This window comes from Thamnophis elegans, chromosome 6, assembly GCF_009769535.1.
Source record: "Thamnophis elegans isolate rThaEle1 chromosome 6, rThaEle1.pri, whole genome shotgun sequence".
NCBI lineage: Eukaryota > Metazoa > Chordata > Lepidosauria > Squamata > Colubridae > Thamnophis > Thamnophis elegans.
The window spans coordinates 39561145-39584208 of NC_045546.1; the positions used below are offsets into that span (position 1 = coordinate 39561145).

Below are 23064 nucleotides of genomic sequence, written 5' to 3' on the forward strand. Positions count from 1 at the left end.
GTCAAGGTTGACTCAGTCGCCCATCTTTTCAAGGTCAGTAAAATGAGGATCCAAATTGTTGGGGGAAATATGCTGACATTGTAAATCATCCAGAGAGTGCTGTAAAGCACTATGGAGTGGTACATAAGTCTGAGTGCTATTGCTATTGATTTACTAATAGAAGAAAACTACTTTAGAAATATTTACAGTTATGTTCAGAGAAAATCCATCTTCCTATATTGAATCGTTGTCATTCCTTTTTACCACAATGTAAAATATATCTGATAGCTGAATTAGGTATTTCTCTGTACATTTACAATCTACAGATAGTTTGATATTGACAGTGTTCTTTGGGAAAAATAGTTTTTCCAAATGTTCTGTTTTAACTCAAAATAAATCTGAAGTCAGTTAAGAAGTGAACTAGTGGTTGGGATGGAATCTGAACAATTGAAAATTAAATGTATATTTATGAAAACAGGCTTAGTATAGAAGTGTCTTTAATGTCCCAATTAGAGTCTGTCATAAATGAAGGCAAATAATGTTGCAAAACCAATCCGGACCAGACGTTTTGTCTTCCGAGCTTTTGGACTCGTGCTGAACCCCATTCTTGGGGAACTTCTCTTTAGATAATTTTTTTTTCTAGAGAAAAGTTTCCTGAGAATGGGCTCCAGCATGATTCCAAAAGCTGGGATGACAAAATGTCTGGTCCCAGTGACTGATCCAGAGTGGATCCTGTAGATTCTGTTTATATTACTAAATATTTCTCTATTAGCTAATGTAAATGTTTTCTATTAACATTTTCCATGGAGAAAATACTGTTAAATGTTCATGAAGTGATCTCTTTTGGAGTGAAGAAAAATTATTTGAGCTTCTTTGAATGTAACTGAGTTGGTATAAAGACAAAATATTTGCTGGCAGTTGTCAATGTTTATTTGTTAGGGTAGCTAAATTAATAGAAATGTTTATTCTATAGAGTTTTGAACAGTAATTAAAGGTCCTCAGAAAAGGGCCATGTGGAGCCAAAAGAACAAAATTAAGGAGACAAAGTAGCTTCCTCAATGGGTTATGATTATGCTGGAGACAATTCAGTTTGACTTCCACAAAGCATTTGACAATATCTCCTATGATACCTTGATTAGCATGTTGTGTGGACTGGATAAAGAAAAAAAATACATTGCTGAAAAAGTGTGCTAAAAAAGTGCTCATTAATGGTTTCTCATCAAATTGGGGGAAAATATTGAGAGGTGTCCTCTCTGAGATGGTTTGATATCCTCTACTTTTCATTATTTTTAATAGTGACTTGGATATTAATAGGGATACTTGCTATATTTGCAAATGACATGATATGGGATAGTGTAGGGTAGCTAATATATAAGAACACAGAAATACCATTCATAATGAATTTGCTAGTTGGAGAAGTGATTTGAAAATAACAGAATGAGCTGGACATATACAAGTGTCTTTACTTTGGAAACAAATATAGATGCTCAGATATAGTTTGTATAATAGTAATTGTGAAAAAGTGATGGGAATGTAACTGATTGCAAACTATTAGCTAGCCATGTGATATGACTACAGAAAAAAAGCAAATGCAGTGTTGGAAACTTTTGATCAATAAAGATTTCTAAATCACAGGAACTATTTTCCATTTTTTTCTGCTTTAGTCAGATTCCATTTTGACTTACGGGGTTGAGTTTGGGGTATCTTAAGAACACTTCAGAAAAAAAACCTGGAAGAGGATCAGAGAAGAGCAATAAAGATTATCTTGGAATTGACACCTTAGTTTTATGAAGAGAATAAGACAATTTGGGGGGGGGGGGGGAATCACTGAACAGAATATAGTAGCACTCTTGAAAAAAATGAAGGAATTTACATAAATGGAAGCCAAGACTGAAGCTCATTCATTCTATGATGTCATTCAGACATAGAAAATGTAATATAGTAGTAAAAATTCTAGTCATATAAAAACCTGTTTTCCAACGTAAGAGCACTTCAGCAGTGTAAGCATTTACTGAGGGAGGGAGTAGAATATAGTCAAGAAATGGCAACACAATCAAAAGTCTGGGCTGTTTTAATTTGAATTTCTTTTTGGGGTAGGGGTTTCAACTTGATGATCTAAATGACCATTTCCACCATTCTGATTCTATTTTTAGTGCCCCCTGCTAAAAATGGTACATGGAAGATCTCAGTGTATCTCATTATTCCAAATTGAGATATACTGGTACTTATTTTATAGCTACATTTATTTCCTCTGTTGGTTCTTCATGACTTGATGCTTGCTCTGCCAGCAGGAACATCAGCCAGTAAGTTTTGCATTTGGGGTGGGGGTGGGGGGAAGAAAATTGCATATTAAAACAATTTTTAAATGTTTGGAAACTATAGCATATAGAATCATCCTGCATCTATTATTGTTACTAAATGTATCAAGTGTATATGGGAACTCATCCATATTTAAATAACATATCAACTACTTTGCTGCACATTACAGCTTGAAGGAGATTTCACCACTAGATTCAATGGAATAACGTTAGAACATGAACAGTAGAACAATCTATAGAATTTTAACAGGTTGTGCCTGATAATTGCACTTACCTTTTACAAACGGCATCTCCACTAGCAACTTATAGTGTTTTTTACAATAATTCAATCAGTGTTGTGCCAAAATAATAGTATTGAGGGCAGGCTTTACAACACTTTCCGCAACAGCTGGGAAATGCTATGAAGACATTATAAATCACTTTGAAGGAAATGGTCACAAAAGTTTCATTGCTTGCCTTACCTTCTTCCCTTTCTCTAATTGATGCAAATACAAAGTTGTAGATAAGTGCTCCTTTTTCAGTTTCATTCTACAGTATTGTAAAATTATGAGGTGAAAAATCATGCAACTTTATTTAAACATTAGTCTCTTCTTTTAATTTTCACTCACGTCTTTTAGATATGATTGGACTTTTTAGGCAGGCTGGTTGACCCTAAGAATTTCCAGTGATGAACTCTCTCTGTTCCTGGACAGTTTCAATGGACTGCCATGTGATTTAGACACTCTTGTAGTCTAAGAATGATGTCAGGGGAGGTGATGCTTAAAAACATAATAAGATTTAAATATATTTTCAATCTGGATTTGGTTTGAGTAAAATAACTGGCTAACAGTGATTTTATCTCCTGCCCAAGATTGGTAAATAAAGCAAGAGAGAATTGAATTATTAGAATAGAACGTTGCATGCTTTTGTTTCCCCCTAGCAGAATGGTAGCTCCCATTCAGAACTCTGTCTATTCACACACTGAGTTGTGTGGTGGAAGACCTGCAGATAACGGAAAGAACTGTTCTACGTGCCACTTCACAGTATTCAAAACAAGGAGCTTTATTTACTTTCTGGCTCTGCTCCCTTCCCTGCTGTTCTTCTGCCTGGACAGACTACAAGATGGACAGGGTCTTACTGGGCTGGACCACTTTCCTGTGGATGACAGGTAAGGTTTTTTCCCCTTTAATTTCTTTGTGGATTAAGAACTTTTTGGATTGCAAATAAAGATTTTTGGATTTCTTTGCAGGCACGCTACCTCCTCGATATTATATAAAGCAATGAGAGGCACAGAGAGCAAGATGCTGAGCAAATAGAAAACAGTGTATTTGACATACAATCTTGTTTCATATATCAATAATATACCCTTTTCTTCATCACATAACTGTTTAAGAGAATTTTTTTCCTGTTCTAAACCTCTCCTCTTGATTTGATTCAGTGAGACTTAATCTGGGAATGAGTTGCCACAATATTTAGTGTGATGAAGAACATAAATTACTGAAATATTTTTCTTTTCCTAAGGGTGCCATCTCTGGAATTTCTTTGTAGTTGATTCCATGCAAAGAAATATATTTTGTAAATCTACAGAGAATATGGAGAGTTAGCATGATAAGGGCAGGCTGAAGATTCTTTGAGCTCTGAGAGAGGAAACAGTTTTCCACACAAATGACTTGATTTGCAAAGCAGTCATTATTACTCTTTTTGTCCATACTCCACGAATACAAATTAATACTCTCTATTCTCTCATAAACATTGAATAATCTCCAGATTATAAATCTGCAGCAGAAGGACGAAATCATTTTTAGATCATCCTTTAAAAAAAATCACTTCTACAGTCTAGCATGCTTTGATATGGAAGGAAAGGGGGTGGTGATTTGGAATGGTGAACATTTCAAATAATATCAACCAATCAATCTTCCAATTCTTGTCTTAGTCTGCAATTGTCTTAAGAACTAGAAAATTGGAGGGGACTAATAAGCTTTCAGAAAGTTTTAAACCCATTATAGTTTTCATCCCTGTTACAGTTTATCTGCATAGGAAAGTTTGTGGTTTCTTTCTCTCTATCAAAGATGTCTGATACCCCGAAGATCCCAGATTAGCTATACTTCCTTTTATTTTGTGGAACATCTATAAATAGCTATTCTTGCTTTTGAAATCACCATGCTCAGTCATTGAGTTATTCCGTTTCCAGATTGCTGAAACTGTAGTGTGCTGATGGAAGCCAGGAAGCCCTGCATTTGTGTTTTCTAACACAACAGTGGTTTAATTTAGGGAGGTTAAGGAGTGTTACATTAAGCCAAACAAATGATAGCCTACTTGAAGCAATCCAGGTGCAATACAAAGTAATTCTTGGTGTCATTGTACAGTGTGAAGAGGTAATTAGAGGCAGGGATCATGCAATGTCCAGTTGCTGACACACTGATAATGATGGCATCCTGGTGAGTTTTTCTGCCCCTATTTCTTTTCAAGGAGGTATCCAACTTTGCTGTGTACTAACTGAAATTATGTCTTGCAATAAATAGCATGGATATAAAAAAATACAGGACAGGATCACATAAAGTACATGAGGGTAATCCTAAAAAAAGATTAAGATACTCCAGCATTGTGTAATATGCCTTTATTAATTGATTCTGACTGATTTTGATTGTTTGAAAGGATATACTCCATTATTTTGCTATAAAATTGCTACTTTTCTTGTTACTGATCAGGACTCCCTCAGAAAACACACCATCTAGCTTTGCTTTTACCAAATCTGTGTTACTGTATAAAATTATATACATAGCAGTGTACATTGACTTTCACTGTATGTAAAATAATCTCATTATTTTTACACAGTAATGTATACAATTTAGCAGAATTACTTTCACAAATGCTACCTATGTAAAAATGATGCCTGAAGATGCCTGAGGTAATTCTTTCCTGGGGAAGGGGAAAACAACTCTTCAGGCTCCCTGTAAGATTGACACTTCTATGGGCAGAATGTCATCTAGTCATTTCTTCTAGGAGTGGTGGAAATATTACTTTGTATCTAAGTATAGCTAGAGAGGATCCTAGGAAGCTGCCAGTACTGCAATATTGAAGTTATATAAATGGGTTTGGGTTTATGGAAGTACATATACGATACAAGAACATATATAAACCAAGGATTTTTAGAATAAAAGTAATCTGAAAAAGGTTACTGTTGATAGTATCTCTGAATAAATAAAGAAAAAAATAAGATTGGCAGTTAGGTCTGGTAAAGGTCTGCCATTATTTATTTCCTCAATTTATATAGTCCTCCACTATTACTTAATTAAAATTATATGCTGCCCATCTCACTCCATAAAGTGATTCTTTCAACTTAGTTAACAAAATTTAAGGGTTAAAATAATCCTAAAACAAAATGGTAAAATAATAAAGCATAATAAGGTAAAATATACTATGGAAGAGGATCATACAAAGGACTCATAAGGTACATTCATCTAATTTCCTGGACTAGCACTTGAAAGAAGAAATATGTCTTCAGGGTATTCTTAAGGGCTGGCAAAATAGGGATAATTAATTTTATTTGTGGGATGGGAGTATTCCACAGGGAAGGGACTATGGCAGAGAAGGCATTGTTTAATTGATGGAACTTGATATATGTTAGCCTTGCCGGGCTGTATATGGGAAGCAGAGAGAACTGGAGACCCATGATTCCACAAATAATCATACAGTATGCCAGGAAGAACCTCATAGGCAACTACCATCACCTTGAATTGTATTTGGAAGCCCAGTGTTAGCCAGTACAATTCATGCATTGATAGTGTAACATGGGTGGACTAAAGTCACAACTGCTTGTGTTGCCATATTCTGAATAAACTATATGTTCTGGGTGTTCTTCAAGAAAGGGTTGCTGATCATAAGATTCCATAGGGTAGTTATAACACGAGTAAACAATTTTTTTCTATTTCAAATTTCCTTCCAATCACCTTCATTGGAAGAATCTTAGTATTAGACCTTTGAGACAGGGGCAGATTATCCCTGTTCAGTTTCTCCATGCAGAATTCTCAGTGACGTGTGGTGAGGTTTATGGCTGGTGAGGCCAGTGGGCAAAAGCCGCCCTATGTCTGCCAGCGGTGGGCTTCGGCTGGGCTTTCGGCGCTGTGTCCGCCACAGCGGTGGGGCTTTGGCAGGGGGCTTTAAAGTGCTGCCGCTGTGTCGTCCATAGAGAGGTATGCATCCCACCTGTATGGCAGACACAACGGCGGGGCTTCGATGGGGCTTTCAGAAAGCGGCGCCGGGGCTTTGGCGGGGCTTTCAGAAAGCCCCGCTGAAGCCCCGAAGCCTCGGCGTTTGGACCTTCACTTTCCAACTGCTTCTCGCCGCCGCTGCGCTCCGCCGCCTCGCCCCCCACCTCCTCCGATGAACAATCCTCCACTTTGTTCAGCTTGGATGGAGCCGGACACCCAAGCTGCTGGCGGCAGGGGCAGGGGCCACCTGAGCGGCCATGATCCCCCTCCCCAGCCAGCCAGCCAGCCAGCCAGCCCACCCACCCCCCACCCGACCTACTCCCCGCCTGGCCGGCTGGCTAGCACAAAGCCTCACTGCTCTTCTCCCTGTCCTCCTCCTCCTCGTCCTCCCTGCTCAAGTGGCAGTGGGCTCTGCGGGACAACGGGGTCTCATTCCTCCCCCGGTGCGGCGAGCTCCAGCGGGCTGGACGTGGGTGCGAGGGGCCTGGTCCTGCGGTGCCTCCTTGCTCAGTTGCAGACAGTGAAGAAAGGGGAGAGGAGGAGGAGGAAAGGGGGAGGGGAGAAGGACGGGGCTCCCGGTGGGGGGAGAGGAAAAAGAGAAGGGAGGCACAGTGGGCAAAAGAAAGAAAGCGCCAGTCTGCCAACAGAGGTGGGTAAAAGACCCGCCTCTGCTGGCGGGCTGCCCCTCTCTTCTCAAACAAGGCTGCCCCTCTCTTCTTAAACAAACTCTCTCTCAAATTGAGAGAGAGTTTGAGTGAAGTGAAGAAACAAACACACACACACACACACACACACAAATTACTTACAATAAAAAATTACTTACAAATTACATTAATTTTGAACTCCTCCCCCTCCCTCTGACCCACATACCTTTTCCAGCTTTTTCACAATCACAGAGGATTTCAACTCTGCTCTTGTCTGTCATGATGAAAATGTAAAAAATGTAAAAATAAAAAGGCAAGAGCTGCTGAGGTCAGGCTGGGTTAGCTGCTGCCAGAGCCTCCAATGAATGACTCTGCTTAACTGTTTAAAAAAAGCCTCTAAAAAGGTGCCCTCTACAGGAGGAGGCGAGAGAACCACCTGCCGCATCTACATAAGGAATTTTTCGACTTTTAACCCTTGCTTAACTCTGCTCAAGTAATCATAAAGATAGACTAAATGAGGCACGTGGTTCTCTCGCCTCCTCCTGCAGAGGGCACTTTTTTAAGAGGCTTTTTTAAACAGTTAAGCACTAAGCAGAGTCATGCACTGTGACTCTGGCAGCAACTACCTCAGCCTTTTTCCTTTTCCTTTTCTTTTCATGATGACAGTGGTGAGGCCCTGCCTCCCATGCCTCCCCTGACTGCACGTCCCTGAGAATTCTGTATAACTCAGTCATATCATTTGCACTTTTTCTGTGCTAAATTGTGCCAAATATTTGAGTCTTTTCTTGTTTGAGCTTTGATGACTAGTTTCCTTTTTCCTAGTTCTTCTATATCCCTTTTCAAATGACTGGAATTGAACACAGTATTGGAAATATAGATGAATATAGGTAGAAATATAAGCACATTATAATGCTGACACTTCATTTCCCATCTCATTCCTAATGATTCCATAGCATGGATTTGTCTTTTCTCATAACTCCAGATGAGTTGACATCTTCATTGATCCACTATGACATTAAGGTCCATTTCTTGTTAGTTGTAGACAACTTAGGCACACCGTTTAATATTTGTGATGTTTGTTTATTTTCCATCTTCCATGTATATCACTTTTTATTTATTTAAATTGATAATCATTTGCCACCTGGCTGATCATGCACCCAGCTTAAAACATTTCACAATTTTTGTTTTTCACCACTACATGATTTGGTACCTTGTTTTCCCGAAAATAAGACCTCCTGGGATAATAAGCTCAATTGGGCTTTTGAATGCATGCGTTAAAATAAGCCCTCCTCTAAAATATTTAAATGTATGCGCAGCCGGTCCCCACCATTTCCTGGGGGGGAGTGGGGAACGTGCTCCACACACCTCACATGCACCTGTCATCCATGCAGAATGGCCTCACAGAGGCTGCTCCTGCAAATCCTAGCTACCTTGCCCCTTCTCTTACTGGCAGCCACAAAAAGAGCAGCAGTCCAGTGACGCTAGGGCTGGCAAGAGTGTGCCAGAAACAGAGACAGAACTTCTGGCCCTCTCTGGATCAGCTCATCTGTAGGCCACAGGCCAAGATTAAGGGGCTTTCTGCACCTCAAAACTAATAAGACCTCCCTGAAAATAAGGCCAAGCTTTTATTTCGTGAGTCAAAAGAAAATAAAACCCTATCTTATTTTCGGGGAAACATGGTATTAACTGCAAACTTGACCAGTTCACTTCTTATTTCTAATTTACTCCTAATTCCTAAACAAATGAAAAAGAATTAGCACCAGCATAAATGCTTCATTTCATTTCTTTCTTTTGAGAAAATTGTCCATTTTTTCTTCTCTTCACTTTTTTCCCACAAATTAGCAGTCCATGAAAGGGCAGATCCTGTTATTCCATGATGGCTAAGATTACTTAGACTCTTTGATGAAGAATTTAGTCAGAAATTCTGTGAAAGTCCAAGAATACAGTTTCAACAGAATCACTTCTATCAATGCGGTATTCAAAGAATAAGTTACATATTTATGTTCATAGGTTGAAAAACTCTATTCAGTTCTTTTTAAAACAGTGATTGCCATCATGGTCCAATGATTAATTAGTATGGGTTTCTTATGATGTCGCAGAATATACTTATTATCTTAGCCTGCTTTAATTACTTTAATTCTTCCTAGAGAAAATTGGTAATGGTTTGGGTATGTATTCTATATATCCGTAATAAATAAAAGACTTCATTTAATTTCTCTGCAATCAAATAAATTGTCTAAGTTGATTCCTTGGACATTACCTGCTTAGCATATATTTAAAGCTGCACTTATTCTTAAAAGTTTTTCTGTTATATGTTTTTTAATTTGTTGTTTTTATTTCTTCTTGTTACCTTACATTTTTTGTGCACTTGTTTGTGCCTCTTATTAGATCACTTTCAGTCACCTGAAAGAAATTGAACTTTTACAGTGTTTTTAGACAGTACTACATAATGTTGCTGGTCTATTCTTGAACTTGGATCACTTTTTAATAATTTATTTGAGTCTCAATTAGTGTGGTTTTAACTGTTTCATATAGCTAAAGGTTGTATGTTTTATGTTTTGTTTGTCTTTTGTTTATCTATATCTATCTATCTATCTATCTATCTATCTATCTATCTATCTATCTATCTATCTATCTATATCTATATCTATATATCTATATCTATCTATCTATCTATCTATCTATCTATCTATCTATCTATATATATATATAAATAAATAAAATTAGTGTGGTTTCAAATAATATCTGTGGAGAGATTTTGCCCTGTTGAGTTTTAATTTCAGTTACTTTTTCTCTAGTCTCTTCATTTTTCAGAATTGTTCTCTTATGGTGAATTATTACTGTGGAATCAATATTTTTTAAAAAAAATTATCAATGAAATCTTATCTAAAATTCCCACAGAAACTTGTAGGCAGTATTTGCTGATACTTTTCTCCCAAAAGGAGCGGATTAACCTAAATAAAACTGTTGATGCAGTGTTTGCAATGCAGTAAGTGCAAAGAAGTAAGAATGTTTTTTCACACTTGTTCCTGAGGTTACCCTTGAATGTGAGTTTGTTTAGTGAAATTTCCACAGACTCATCAGGAAACAATTTATTTCTTAGAGCTTCTTAGTATCTCAGAATAAGCAAATAAAAGGCTGCTTAGGAGCATCATCATCAAATGCTCTTTATCATTTCCACATTCTGGACTAAGCTTGGTGCTCAGCAAAATTACCTATCAGATTCCTGGAAAAAGTACCAACTATCTGCTGCAATCCTTCATATCTATAAAGTACTATATCTTGGACAGATCTCTTTAACAGTGCTCATGTCCTTCAGGAATTTGAGGTATCAACTAAAGTTAGGTAAATCTGGAAATTATTTGCCCACAACAAAAGACTAACAACCAAATCATCAGTTTTCATATCATCATACAATTACTAAGAGGTGAAAACTAGATCTCATGTATGACCACTTTCATGTATGAGGCCAAATATTATCTGGAATAAATCCATAGTTGCTATGCTACAAATTCATAAACTTGGATCAAACTCCAACCCAAGGATTGAAAATTGAAGAATTTGTGGATAGTACACAATTAGAAAACCTTGTCCAGCGTCACAAACAGCATCATATCCTATTCAGTAAGACACAAAGTTACTGGCTTGTATTGATGGTTGAAAGTGGTCTATCAAGTTACATATGTATATAATAGAATACAGACCACACACTTGTGGAGAAAATGCTTGGATGAAGAATAAGATTTATAACATCATTTTTGCCAGTGTCTTTAACAGTTACCTGGAATATGTTACTATATATTACAGGGCTAATACAAAATGTGGTCTATATAACAAAAAATGTTAATAGCTATTGAAAATAAGCAATGGAGATCTATTCCTTTCATTTCTTTTTGTGCTCTTTTTTGATAACACTGCTGCTGTTTCTTTCAATTGTGATCATTTGCTTCTGCATTTTGAGCTGCTTTTATTTTCAAAACATCTTTTTATGTACAGTATTAGCCACCTCAGGAAATTCTGCAATTAAAAGACTGAGTTTTTTTACAGAGATGTGAAGTAACAACTGTACTGTAGCTATGTATAAATCTCCTGTAAAATAAGCCACATAATCTAGATTGTATTCAGAAATTTATTTTTATTTCTTTTTTTCTATATCTTTTATCTTTTTTCTATAAAATATTCAAGATGTCTTAGAGTAAATCAATTTTTTTGACCCTGCTCATATTATAATTCTGGCAACAGCAGTTCATTTCAGTCAAATTGCTGTATATTTAGGTTACCTACTTCTTTTTAAATGCTAATGAGACATATTTTGAATTCTCTTGACACTGGTATCTTTCTTTTTAGTTGAATTCCTAAATTTCCTGGTATAATTACTTATTTCAAATGTTAGCACAATGGGAAGAGAGTTTTTCTATTGACCTGCCTATGGCATCTGTCAAATGTCTCCTCCCCTTTCGATGACTAATGCCATGCTGCTGTGATCTGTCTGTATGTTTCTTTTATAGTTTCTTTATCAGTTTGAAAAGGGAAGATTGGAAATAAATAAAGTAAGCTGAAAACAATTCCTTGAAATTTGACTTTTGTGATACAAACATCTCCAGGTGCTCCACCAACCATGATATCAGAGAAGGGGTGGGGGAGTGGCAGCTATTATCCAAGAGTCATTGGTTCCTCGCAGGATCCCTGCTCCAGAGACTGTCGGGTGTGAGTCTCTTCTTGTGAAGTTGGACCTAGGGGGTCAAGTGGGCTTGTTTTTGACATACCTACCTCCCAGCTGCGTCACAACAGCCCTGCCTGCACTCCTAGAATCAGTAGCCGTACTGGCGGTTGAGTTCCCCAGACTGATAGTACTGGGGGACTTCAACCTGCCATCTCTAGGCGAACGCTCTGATGGAGCTCAGGAGTTCATGGCTTCCATGACAACCATGGACTTGACCCAGGTAATTCAGGGTCCGACTCATACAGCGGGACACACGCTCGACCTCGTCTTTCTCTTGGGGCAGTGGAGACGTGATCTCGAACTAAGGAGAATAGAGATCTTGCCCTTGTCATGGTCAGATCACTTCCTGCTGATGCTTGACTTTCGGAAGCTACTGCCCCACCGCAGGGAGGTGGAACCAATTAAATGGTTCCGCCCCAGGCGCCTGATGGACCCATTGGGATTTCAGAAGGAGCTTGGAGAGATACCTGACTCCCTTGCCCACAATCTGACAGAGTCCTTGGCAATGTTCCCTCTAATTTTTTTTCAGTGTGAGCAGAAAAGTATAGTGTTTGAGCGGTACATTTTCATGCCTGAGCACCTGAATTTTTTTCACAGATGTCACCTAAGACAACAACGAAATTATTTGAAACTCAAAGTTATGTTTATTCAAGGGACCCGCTTAATTAAAAGTGTTCTATAATATCAGTATGACTTATAATACTGCAAGTCTGCAATATTAAAATACTTGTATAGCGGATCCCTGGGATCCCCCGAAGAGATCAAATCACAACCAGTATGCCACCTTCTTGGTATATTGTTTTTATTTTCATTGAGTTTTTAAAAATGAGCATTATTTCATCCTTTTTTAAATGGAAGATGGAAGTGATGTGCCAGTGCCTGGAAGCTGTCAGGGTCTGCATGGGAGTGAACAAACTTGCACTCAATCCTGAGTGGCTATGGATGTGGCCCCCCAAGGACAGTCCAGATATTCCATCTCTAAGCCTGGGGGGTGAAACTTTACACCCCTCAGAGAGGGTCCACAACTTGGGTGTCCTCCTGGACCTGCAGCTGACATTAGAACATCACTTGTCAGCTGTGACCAGGGGGGCCTTTGCCCAGGTTCACCTGGTGCACCAGTTGCGGCCCTACCTGGATCGGGAGGCACTTCAAATGGTCACTCATGCCCTCGCCACCTCAAGACTTGACTACTGTAACACGCTCTACATGGGGCTGCCCCGGAAAAGTTTTCGGACACTACAATTGGTCCAGAATGCAGCCGCGCGAGCGATATTGGGTGTACCAAGATACACCCATGTTACACCTATCCTCTGCGAGCTGCACTGACTCCCTATTGGTCTCCGAATGCGTTTCAAGGTGCTGGTTATTACCTTTAAAGCTCTACATGGCCTAGGACCCGGATATCTGCGAGACCATCTTCTGCCGCATACCTCCCAACAGCCGATAAGATGACACAAGGTGGGCCTTCTCCAGGTGCTGTCGACCAGACAATGTCGTCTGGCGACCCTCTGTAGCTGCTCCGACTCTATGGAACGATCTACCCCCAGAGATCCGGATCCTTCTCACTCTCACGGCCTTCCGAAAGGTTACCAAAACCTGGCTATTCCAGCAGGCCTGGGGCTGTTGACCTCATGAATGAGGTTCAGCCCCGCCTAGATTGAGTGTATGAAGTGATCTTTTAATCTGTTTTTTTCTCTCTCTATTTTTAATTCTTTATTTTTGGAAATGTATTTCTGTAAGCCGCCTGGAGTCCTTCGGGATTGGGCGGCCTATAAATTTATTAAATACTTAAAATACTTAAAAAGTTTTAATACTCTGATACCAAGGTAGTGACTAAATGAATTCTGTAGGAAGTTTAAAAGTAACACATCAACATAGTTGCCACCTATTCATATTTTATGGATTTGGCCAACATAGTGCCTTCACTATTTGAAGTAACATGTAGCCATTGTGACTACCAATTGTTGATAAGTAGCTTAAAATTAATTAATATTAGTGATTTATTTGAAGCAACTCAGAATTAAGATTAGCCACATTTTGCTTCACATTAAATGTCAAGCGATGGTTCACTGAAAAGCAAATCTAAGTCATAAGTATGACTTGATAAGCCACTGTTATTTATAGTAGATAAAACAACAACATACCATTTTCTAGCATTAAAATTCACTGTTATCTTGCTATCCATGTTCTTTTGGCACAGTTTCTTCTAATACCACAGCTAGATGATAAGTCTTAGAAACCAGCCATCTCCCATTTATCATTCGGGAATGGGCATACTGAGTAGATGATATATACCTTATAAGTTGGTAACATTTATGATTTTGCTTTGTAGCTGTGACTGAAGCCGTGCATGTTATGGTGCCTGAGACGAGACAGGTGGCAATGCTCTTTCAATCAGTTGTGCTTCGATGCCACTTTTCAACTTCTTCCACACAACCAGCTGTGGTGCAATGGAAATTCAAATCCTATTGCCAAGATCGCATGGGACAAGCTCTGGGAGTTGTCTCCGCAGGGATCCAGGCAATAAACAAGAGGAACTTGGAATGGGATCCGTACTTGGACTGTGTGGATAGCAGGAGAACTGTCCGCATTGTGGCATCCAAACAGGGCTCGGTGGTCACGATGGGAGAGTTCTACAAAGGAAGAGATATCTCCATTCAACATGGTAATTCAATCTGCTTATTATTTTATTATGACCTAAGTTTTTCTTTAGCTATTATAAATAACAAATAAAATGAGATAATAGTATATTATGTTATGAATACTACAGAACATCAGGTTATAAACACTACAGTGTATTATGAATAGTAGCATATAAAATGAGTAGCATACAAAATCAGTAGCTTATAAAATTAAAACCAGTTTGGTCTAGTGGTTAAGGCACCAGGCTACAAAGCAGAAGACCATGAGTTCAACTCCTGACTTAGCCATGAAAACCAGCGGGTTGACTTTGGGTTAGTCACTTGCTCTCAGTCCAGCTCAGAGGGTTGTTGTGAGGAAAACAGGTGGAGGAAGGTGTGTTGGATGTTCACTGCCTTATTTGTAAAAATAATAAAGGCAGATACAAATGAATAAAAAATTATTTTAGAGTGTAGTATAACATTTTAATTATAGTTTATTATAAATATTTAATTGCACTCTTCCTATACCCTGTAAGTTTATATTTAAAGGTATCTAAATTTTTTGAAAAACATTAAACTGAACAGGACAATTGCAAATGATGGCAATGTAACTATTTTCTAAGAAATGTAGCAACAATTATCCAAATTCTTAAAAAACATAAAATGAAAAAAAGATATTTTACTCATCAACAAGTAAACATAATAGATACTAGGCAAACCTTTGAGGACAGCATGACAGAATTGTGGGTGTTATCATTGAGAAGAATGATATAAAAATAGTTAATTTGTTTCCTGACTAGAAAACAGCTTTACTAGCTTTAACAGCTAAGCAGCTTTGCTACCATGCAGTTGAGAATAAAAAAATGAAAAGTTATTTCATTGAGATAATTGTTATTGTATACTTTACCTAGGCATTCTTACTGCTATAGATAATTGTTATTGCAATTTTATTTTCTCTGACTTGATTCCCAATATCTTTGATTCTTGTTTTAAGTATTTAAGGGGAAATAATTTCCTGCATACCACTCATGAAAAATTTACATAAAACTGGTATAGTATATCTTGCGTTTGTGTCCACAAGCTCTTTAATTTTTTCCAGGTTTTCTTTTTTAACTTTTGGTTTCTTCTCCGTAAGGTGTAAAATTAGTAATATATAAAATAAATTTTAAAGACATTCCAAATAAACAATACATTTGCAAACTTTTGCTGAATCTATTTAATAAAAACTATCAAGCCATTTTGCATCTGAATGGAATGAATGAAAATAAATGATGAGACAATAGGATAAATTCAGTGAATTGAGAAATCAGAGTTCAGCTTTCTCCTCAATAAACTAGTGAGCATTTTGGGGGTTCTTTATCATAAGAGATTATATTGCTCAAAATACATGTTGTCATTAATGTTTCCAGGGTTAAAGACAACATGGATAAGGATAACTTTGTCATAGGTATCCTTTAATTAATTTTGGCTATTAGAATGGTTTAAAGCATCCTCTCATGCAGAATTAAGCACCTTATAATTTTGTGTAATTTATCTACATAGAGCCATGTCTTATAATCCTTAAAGATTTATTGCCTTCCTTTTTCTTACTAGCCCCAATTGATTATGCTGATTTTCTCCTTTAAATCTCTAAATGATTTGGCAATGAAATAACCTGAAAACTCACTTCCCTTCATTCTGCTTTTCATTGCATTAAGATTTTCAGAGGGGATCCTTCAGTGTACGATTTCATTATGCATGCTGAAAGAAATCAGCTTGTTTGGGTACTGCTCAGAGTTCGAATACTTTCTGAAGGAGGTACTATTGTTGCCAATAATTGTCCTTTCCTAGATTTATAAATGTTTTAAATTAAGTCATGTTGGTTCCTGATCTGATAATAATACAGTAATGCTCTTATTCTGTAATTTCATGTTGTTATAGCACAACCTTTTGTGTGTTAAAGGTTGAAATGTCCTCATCCTGCAAAGAAAAACACCCCCCCTCCCAAACTCTCTCAGGAAATGTTTCATTTACTCTCACCAAAGTATTTCTACATTGGAACAAGCTGTTCCAATGTTACTATAAGTGTCCCACCCTGAAACAGGCTGTTCTGACTGTGGAATGATTTTCAGTGTGAGATTTTAGGGTTGGAAAATTCCAGCCTTGTAAGATTTAGCAGACCTCCACTGGATAATCCTGTAATAACTTTGAATAAATATTTTTTTTCCAATATAGTATTGAAATGCATCAGATTTAGATGTCTAATTCAAATTTCTGGTGCAAAAATTACTGTTATTTATTTTTTCCTGTAGTCTCTGCCTAATTTTTTTTCTGAAATTAATATGATTTGAAAAAAAGGCTATAGTTTCTTTTTATACAGGTAGTCCTTGACTTATAACAGTTTGTTTAATGACCATTCAAAGTCACTGAAAAAATGACTTTGGCCATTTTTCACACTTATGACTCTTGAAGCATCCTCATGGTCACATGATTTACATTCAGATGCTTGACAACTGCTTCATATTTATTACGGTCACAATGCCTGGGCTCATGTGACCATATTTTGTGATCTTTTGACAAACAAAGTTGGTGGGGAAACCAGATTCATTTAACAACCATGTTACAAATTTAACAACCGCAGTGATTCACTTAATAAATATAGCAAGAAAAGTTGTAAAAGTTGTAAAAACACACTTAACAAATTTCTCACTTAGCAACATAAATTCTGGACTCAATTATGGTCGTAAGTCCAGGACTAACTGTACCGTTAATCTCAAATTGCTCATGTATTTCCTGACGCAATGTAATAAAGTAAATCCTTGTGTTTTAGCAAAATCATTTAAACTTTCTGTATCATTTTATCAAAGAGTTTAAAAAATAAACTTGTAATTCTTTACTACACTCATCTCTTAACTTCTATATATCATATAGATTTATTGATAACAAACATCTATAAAAACTAATTATTTTAGTTTTAAAAGATTTAATCAGTTCTAGTATTTTGGGGTCTCAGAAGCTGAAAATGTTATGGGTACAAAGAATGTTGATAGCTATAAGTGTTGTAGCTATAAATACTGCCATTGAGTTACATCTGCTAGGTGATATTTGTGTCTTAACAGAGTGTAAGAAGTCAAAAAGAAAGCTAATAGCACGAGAAAGGGGTAAAAAGTAAAATAAAAATGGAAAAAAAATACAATCTAGCAAGTTATAAGTACAATTATAACTTGCTAGATAACTTTCTGCATGATAGTCCTGACTTAGTGATTGGTTGCTTAGCAACTGTTTGAAGTTGCAATGGACCTACCTATAAGAAAGAAAGAAATCTTTCTTATTTTATAAAGTTCTTGCCAAAATTCTCTATCTTCCAAAATCTTGAAAGAAAGCCCAACTTAAATTGTCAAAGGCTTTCTCTGCATCTAGGAAAATGCAGCTTGTTTTTCATTATGTTGCTTCAAATATTCCAATATGTCCAAAACATTTCTAACATTGCCATTTACTTATTCTGTTAGGTAAAACCCCACATTGACCCTCATTAATAACTTCTTGCTAAAATGGTTGTGAACAATTATAATTGACTACTCAATAATATCACTAGCAATAACACTTAGACTTATACACTACTTCATGGTGCTTTACAGTCCTCTCTAAGCAGTTTAGAGAGTCAGCACATTGCCCCTGACAATCTGGCTCCTCATTTTACTGGCCTTAGAAGGATGGAAGGTTGAGTCAACCTTGAGCCGTTCAGAATCGAACTCCTGGCGTGAGCAGTGAGTTAGCCTGCAGTACTTCATTCTAACCACCGCACCACCACAGTTATGCAATAATTATATCAGCTCAAAGGTCCCTGTGAAACCAAATAATAAAAAAAAACCTTGTGTGACAATCCCAGGTTCAAAAAAACTTACTGTAATTCTCTTGCTCTCTGAAGAGTCCTTGATTTTTCCGGTGGTATTTTTAATGAATTAAATTTCATCACTCCAGATAAGAAAAATTAATGTTGTCAATAGCATCTAGGTATTAGGTACCTCTCTCTGTCTCTCTTTTTGATTCTTGCTTGTTTTATATTTTGTGTTAGATGCAGACCTCCACATTGGAAAATTGATGTGGGGAGACAGTGGATTGTATTATTGCCTCGTTATCACACCTGATGATGTAGAAGGCAAGAATGAGGATTCAGTGGAGTTACTTGTTTTGGGTGAGTTTTACCCTACTTATATCTTATATAAATGCATGTTTATTCAATAAATATTAAAAACAACAATTCTTGTAAATTTGCACGTGCCTCATTCATGAATTCTGCACTTTACATTGTTTTTTGTTTCAGAATAAGACTGATGTAAGATGAGGCCAGCAATACTGTTTCACAATCAATTTGCACTAATTTAACACTGTTTTAGTGTAATAACTGGCACATAAAGGTAGATTTAAAAATAACAACAACACTAGATTATCAAATTAAAAGAATGCCAGAGGAAATGTACAGATATAAATTTTAAAATATAGCAAATTTTGTATGGCCCTCAAAATGCTTGAACCTTTGATTTAAAAGATAACAGTAACTATTCCAACATATAAGCAGTTGTGCAAGAAAAATGTTCCAATCAAGCCAAAACAAATACATCTGAAAATTTGGGGACGGTATAAATGGATTGGCCCAGTATTGGATTGTTTTATTTTTCAAAGTTGAATTGAACCTTGCTATATAAATAACACCAGAAAGCAGCCAGAGACCAGATGATACTGTGTGAAATATGTGTATCCAAGTGTGATGGTGCTTGATTTGTTCCTGAATGCAAATTGGTAGATTTTACAGGCCAGCTACTGATTCGGCCCATTACTAATCAGCCACGATATACATGAGTTTAAACAAATTCTTTTGAGAAATGATCAATAGAGCAACAAGCAGGTTTTTATTATCTAAAATTTAATAAATTTATTTTTTAAATTTGTACCTTGACCTTGATTACTGATCTTTGATATATTATGCTATATTTATATTGTCTATATCTTATTCCCAAACACTTTATAACAATTCTATTGTCTTTTATTGCTTGAGCTTAAGTCAAAATCTCTAGCCACCATTTAACCACTTTCAAATTGGCTTTTTTTTTTTTGCTGTCAGCTGTTGTTCTAAACTGCTGCTGAAAGACTGACTTGGCAGTTTCTCAGTCTATGCTGGCAGTGAGAAAAAGGTACTTCACCAGCAGCCAGCTGGCTGAAGCTTTTCAGCATTTCTGCTGGAGCAGTGAAGCTTCTGGGCTGTGCTTCTCCTTTCAATTTATCTGCTGCTGGTCCAAGCTTGCTCCTCCTCTATCATTAGCTGCCTGTTGAAGTTGATGACTCCACTCCCTCAGCTGAAAATTCATTCCTTCTCTTCCCACACAAAATACATCTTTTTTCCAAATGCACTTACACACCCACACTCTGGAGCTTGCAGCTTTCCTTTTTATAATTGGAGTCCAGATGTGGGGCAGTGCCTTTCAGTCCTGCTGGTCACTGCAAGGCTTTCCTTCCACAGGATTGAAAGATGTTTTTCTGCTCACGGCGAAAGCCCTTTAAATTCGTGACAGAAGAAGATTTTTATCCGGAATCCTTCTGCTCTTTCTATAATTCATGAAAAAATAATAACCAATGTGTTTTTGCTGAACTTCCAAAGGCTTGTTTTTCTTAAAAAAATAGCTGGTAACAAATGCTATATGTTTTACAAATAGTAAAAGCAAATAAATAAAAATAGTCAACATGAAGATAAAGATTATAAATAAATTACAGCTGGGGGATCGCATGCCAAGCCCAGCAACATAGCAGCAGCCCTGAAGCAACCACAGCTTCCCCAATTTTCATTCTTCCAGGAGCCAAGGGTTTTTGGATTTTGGATACATTCCTGAGTTCAAAAATGTTGCCCTCCAATCAGAGATGATATTCATCCGATTCGGACCAATTTACCCAAACCATTTTTGAGGCTAGACGCATGTGTCTTCCACACATGCGTGCACAAAGCACATGCATGGAAGGCCAGGTGCCTGTGCAAGCGAGTGGGTGCATGCACGGCGAACCAGTGGTAACAAAATATGAAACCCACTGCTGACTAAGATGCAGTGTTTTGCTCATTTAAAGACCATGACGAGTTTTATAGCATGTGGAGAATCATACAGCAATATTTTCTTCAAGCTCTTAGCATTTCTTTTCTCTGCAACACAAAGCTTCCTATAAATCCTGAAACATCCTAAGGTTTTGTTTCTCTCTGGATTAAAGTGAAAATAATTGTTTTGATGCTTTAGGAGAAACTCTTCAAAATCACCAGGTATGTGTCACTGGATAATAAACAGAAGTTTTGAAGTACTACAATCACAGGAGTAATCAAATATACAGTGATTTAGTTCTTTTCTAGCTTGCATTAGTAAAAATAAGTATTTTTAAATGGTCAGTTGTACTTCATTGGCTTTCATATTTTAAAAACTGTAGGAGTCAAAACATAAAAATTGCTCATGCCAACGTTTCAGTTAGATTCTTTCAGAATAAGATTTATTGCAAAAAATTAGAAAACTTTTATTTAAACAGAATATAGATTATTGGAAGATTTGGCCTTTTCTTAAATGGGTATGAATTTTGTCTTCACAATTTGAATAACTACAAATACTGGTATTTGCTTTTATTGAGAAACTGTGCCACAAACTAAAAAAAACCATTAATGATTTAAAGTTGTGTCATACCATGATTGCTCAGTGAGACACAATACCAAGTACAAATAGTCCTCAACTTATGACTAAAATTAAGCCCAAAATCTCTTTTAATAAGTGAGACAGGTGTGAAATTAATTTTGCTCCATTTTACAACTTTGCTTTGCCACAGTTGTTAAGTTTTAAGTTAGTCACATGGTTGTTAAGTGAATGTGGCTTTTCCATTGATTTTGCTTATCAGATGGTCACAAAGGTTGATCACGTGACCCCTGGACACTGCAATTCTCATAAATATCAGTCAGTTGCCAGGCATCTGAATTTTGATCGTGTGACCATGGAGATGCTGCAATAGTCATAAGTGTGATAAATGGTAATAAGTCACTTTTTGCAGTGCCATTGATCAAATGGTCAAATGGTCACTAAATTAATTGTAAGTTGAGGACTACCTATAAGTAATCATTATGTTGCCAACAGACTGTGCAACAGTTTCTGATTTTAAAAATAATATTTTGATACATCAGGCACAATGAGAGAAATAAACTTTATTTTTGAATAAGTAATATATATGATTTTTATAGAAAACTTCAATAAGAGATATATAAATGTAGTATTTGTTACTAGATGCTTTTGAATTAAAGCACTGCATCATGAAAATGAATTACAGGTGAAATGAAAATTTGTTTTAATACAAGTTATAAAGTAATTATTCAGGGAAATTCTAAAACAGTAGATGATATGATTTAAACAGTTGTCCATTTAGCCACCTGTCTCAATGCATCATACATTTGCTGCTTGGGAGTAAGTATAGAAACCTATTACTATTATCTTTAAATTGCAGCTTTTTGAATGTTAAAATAATGCAATTTTATTGCAGCTGATGGCTCACCAGGAGAAGCGTTTTTTGAATTTGCTTTATTAACTGGAGTGATGATTAGCAATAGCAATAGCAGTTAGACTTATATGCCACTTCATAGGGCTTTCAGCCTTCTCTAAGCGGTTTATAGAGTCAGCATATTGCCCCCACAGTCTGGGTCCTCATTTCACCCACCTCGGAAGGATAGAAGGCTGAGTCAACCTTGAGCCGGTGAGATTAGAACCGCTGAACTGCAGGTAACAGTCAGCTGAAGTGGCCTGCAGTACTGCACCCTAACCACTGCGCCACCTTGGCTCCTTAATTATTTTTTATAATTTATTACTCTGAAAGTTTAAGTTGCTTATATTATATTTAAAAATATTACTGCTAAGATAGGGAAACAACATGATTTCTAAACTGTACAATTCATAGAAAAATCAGTAAAATACATAGAAAACTTATTTTTTCCTCTTATAGCATATGGCATAATGTCTAGAAGATAAACAAACCCTACTTTTGCAGAATGTATGTGGTTTGGTGAATTGAGGGACATATAATCTCTTACATCCATAGGAAGAAATTATAGATACTTCTATTGGCAGATTTTAGAAGGAATGATGTAATAATTAACCATGGTCTGTATACATACTGTATGTATACATTGAGGAAATGTATTTTAAATCCTGTCAAGTTTTAAATATTCAGCATAAAATTACATGTTATACAATATAATGTGAAATGGAAGTCAGAAAATCCTCCACGAGTAGATTACTTAAACTATGACAGTCTAAGTAAATTATTCTGATTTTATGTTATTTTTCTAAAGGCTTCCAGTAGCGTGTTTTGCAGTAACTAAAACAGATGTTATCTTTGAAATGCATGGGATGCTGACGTTTGGGATTCAGTCTATTGGTATTCTGAATCATAGATTAGCAGCTGGCAGTTCGGTTCTCCTTGGAGATAGCTGCCAGCCTCTTCTCCAATACTCAATGCTGAAATGTTCTTTTGAGAAGATTACTTTCACAAGCTGCCTGGGGATCTCACTGTGGTCAATCAGATATAGCTGCAGGCCAATTTTTA

At 36.8% G+C, this 23064-nt stretch overlaps 1 protein-coding gene across 2 annotated transcripts in view; it reads left to right on the forward strand.

The window, feature by feature from the left end:
• Positions 1 to 3300: 3300 nt before the first annotated feature.
• The window catches only part of ILDR2 (immunoglobulin like domain containing receptor 2), a 55660-nt gene continuing 35896 nt past the window's right edge, over positions 3301 to 23064 (forward strand). For both annotated transcript variants that reach the window (XM_032220126.1, XM_032220127.1), the window contains exons 1-3: positions 3301 to 3444; positions 14187 to 14519; positions 18530 to 18649. In XM_032220126.1, the coding sequence (XP_032076017.1) occupies positions 3399 to 3444; positions 14187 to 14519; positions 18530 to 18649 (499 nt within the window). In that variant the 5' untranslated portion in view covers positions 3301 to 3398. The remainder of the gene's footprint in view (positions 3445 to 14186; positions 14520 to 18529; positions 18650 to 23064) is intronic.